This window comes from Cryptomeria japonica, chromosome 8, assembly GCF_030272615.1.
Source record: "Cryptomeria japonica chromosome 8, Sugi_1.0, whole genome shotgun sequence".
In the NCBI taxonomy this organism is placed as follows: domain Eukaryota; kingdom Viridiplantae; phylum Streptophyta; class Pinopsida; order Cupressales; family Cupressaceae; genus Cryptomeria; species Cryptomeria japonica.
The window spans coordinates 649992026-649994875 of NC_081412.1; the positions used below are offsets into that span (position 1 = coordinate 649992026).

At 32.3% G+C, this 2850-nt stretch overlaps 1 protein-coding gene across 1 annotated transcript; it reads left to right on the top strand.

The window, feature by feature from the left end:
* Positions 1-521: 521 nt before the first annotated feature.
* Positions 522-1089, top strand: LOC131069258 (mavicyanin-like). The gene is made up of 2 exons (XM_058004622.2): positions 522-714; positions 794-1089. The coding sequence occupies exons 1-2, from the start codon at positions 522-524 to the stop codon at positions 1087-1089; spliced, it is 489 nt and encodes a 162-aa protein (XP_057860605.2).
* Positions 1090-2850: the final 1761 nt, after the last annotated feature.

A 2850-nucleotide genomic window follows, 5' to 3' on the forward strand; every position in this document is an offset into this window, starting at 1 on the left:
TCTAATTTTTTTCAAATTTCTTGAATGTCAAAAATGATACATATTTTTGTCAATGTTTCACCATGATGACTACCCCAAAGTGCCATAAAAATTGTTTTCACCGGTAGACAATTATTCTCATTATTTTTTTTCCTTTTAGATTTTTGAATTTTGTTTTTATTTTTTTTATTTTTTTTCCTTTTAGATTTTTGAATTTTGTTTTTATTTATTATTATTTTAATTGAAATATTCACCAAAATTATATTGATTCGTTGGCCGTGTGTTGCTGATCCTCCAAGATAGCCAGAGCCATATTTGGAAAAATGTCATTGGAACTATTGTTCAATTACGCGTTCTATGCTGCAGGCCATTTAACCCTGAAATGACTGTTTTGTGTTGTTTCTACTTGTCTGAATAGAATTTGCCGTCTATGACCTCCCTCTATATATACGCAACACCATTCCCATGAACTCGATACATCTTTCCGGTGTCTCAATACAATAAATTCATCCAGCTTTCAAAGCAAGCCAAGCGCCCCTCACATGGCCATCAGCAGGATCTCCATGGGAGCTAAGCGCTTAACCCTGCTACTAGCGTTTGCGTGTCTGACATCCCTGCTCTCTGTGCGCGTGGAAGGGAAGGATATTGTAGTGGGTGACGAAAACAACTGGAAACTCGGTTTTAATTACACGGCCTGGGCAGAAACTAAAACTTTTAAGGTTGGGGACACCCTGGGTAAGTCAAATCATTATGATTTTCCTAACAGTTTTTTATAGTTATGCTTTGAAGATTCTTATGGTGGTTATGTATGCAGTGTTCAATTATGGCAAGGGATCCCATAATGTACAATCTGTAAGCGGAGCAGCATTCAAAGATTGCAGTACGGGATCAGACGCTGTATCATTCGAAAGTGGAGAGGATCGCGTTCCATTGAAGACGGCTGGGAATATGTGGTTCTTATGCTCTGTGGGAAAGCACTGCCAAAATGGCATGAAATTTAAAATCACTGTTTTGCCGGCAGAGACAGCACAGGCCGCCCCATCTATGTCTTTAGCTGCGTTTGCGTTCACGGTTGTCATTCTCGCCTGGATGGCGGTTTTTCTCCTTTAAACCTGATTCTGAAAATCCTAGTGCTAATGGATTTAAGTTTTGTTTTTTTGCATTTCGCAATTGATATTACCCTCGTCTAATTAAAGCATTGTTTTCAATATGAATCAGTAATTTATTTGGTTTATTCAGATTGTATAAACTATATAGTCTGCCATTTGGAGGACTTATATGATATTTTTTCCTTGTGTTTTTGTTATCTTTGGATGATTTATCAAAACTAGGACACAAGAACATTTAAACGTAAAATATGGAGACAAAAGATTCATGATCCGGTCCTAAAACACCTTGAAATTCATAGTCCTCTTATTAATCAAACCATCCATGTTCTAGTCGGTGAAGATCCAATGTCGATTAATTTAATTAAAAGTTATATTGCTTATGTTTGTCCTCAAAGCCTATTATTTTAAATAAAAGTTATATTGCATATGTTTGTCTCCCTTTTGACGTCGTCGAATTTAACTTTTCAAATTGATCGATTCGGCGTACATCAGCGTGTTGAGTTTTTGTTGTTGTTGTCATTCTATTCAATTCGGAGAAAGTCTAGAATGTATGTATCGATTGTTTTTTTGGTCAAAAATGTTTTCAATCATTATCATTTTCAATTGTAGTTATTTGTCAAATTATAATATACAGTGCCCTCTTTTTCTTTTTTCTTTTTATAATTGAAAGATTAGTAATTGAATTCATTCTCTGTGGCCGTCACACATATTTGATGTCAAGTTGACCTTCTAATTTGTGTAAAAAGATACAGTTAACCAGGTTTTATGAAAGGCAATACAAAATAGAATAAAAGTCAATAATAAATTTATAATTTAAATTTTTTTTTGAAAATTTTACGTGTTTAATAATTATTTTAAAGTGATTATAAACATAATCCTATAAAATGGCCTCATCTAAAATTTATAATTGTTTATGTAAAAGTGGACAAAAGATTCATTATCCAAATCTAGAACACCTTGGAATTAATACCTTCTTATTACTAAAACAATCCAATATTGAGTCAAGTTGGACTGAAAGCCATTTATTTTAATTTAATGTATATTACATACAAAACTTATGTAGATATACCAATTACTCCTAGCCATTTGTTTCAATGAAGATTTTGTTCAAGGTTTGTGGACGACCAACTTATCTAATTGCTTGAGTTTAAGCATTGATAAATGGTTCTATATTCATCTTTTAGATTTGTTTCTTTAAATTGATCATGGACTCGATACCTCTTTTATTTTAATGAGATTTTTCTTTGTATTGGATATCTATGAAAATGTATAAATAATTATATATAAAACATTATTTACATATATTCAATATTTTTTAGATGAAGAGTCATTTATATTTTGCATATGCTACACAAATTGCATTAAAAATATTTCATAATTGGAAAGAGATTAGTTTCAAATTTAAAATAGAATTATTGAAACAAGAAGGTTGATGATGGCAAAAGGGTGATTCACGAGTCTTTCCTTATATTTTTTTTAATGTGTGGGTAAGAGTTGTAGTTCTGTGTGTCTATGCATGTGTGTAGCCTACAATTTATAAATATGTTATATGTTGTACATCAAATACAAGATTTAAATTTTTGGGGACTTTTTGTTTTGATTAAGTAAATCAACATAGTGCTCAAATCCTTTACGTAATAGGCTACAAGGCAAAAAAGAGTAATCTCAAAAGTAGTGAGATGACCAAAGCCACAAGACATCATATCTTTAAACATAAACGTTTGAGTGGAGCAAGGAACCAATGGGAGACAAGGGTTTCGAC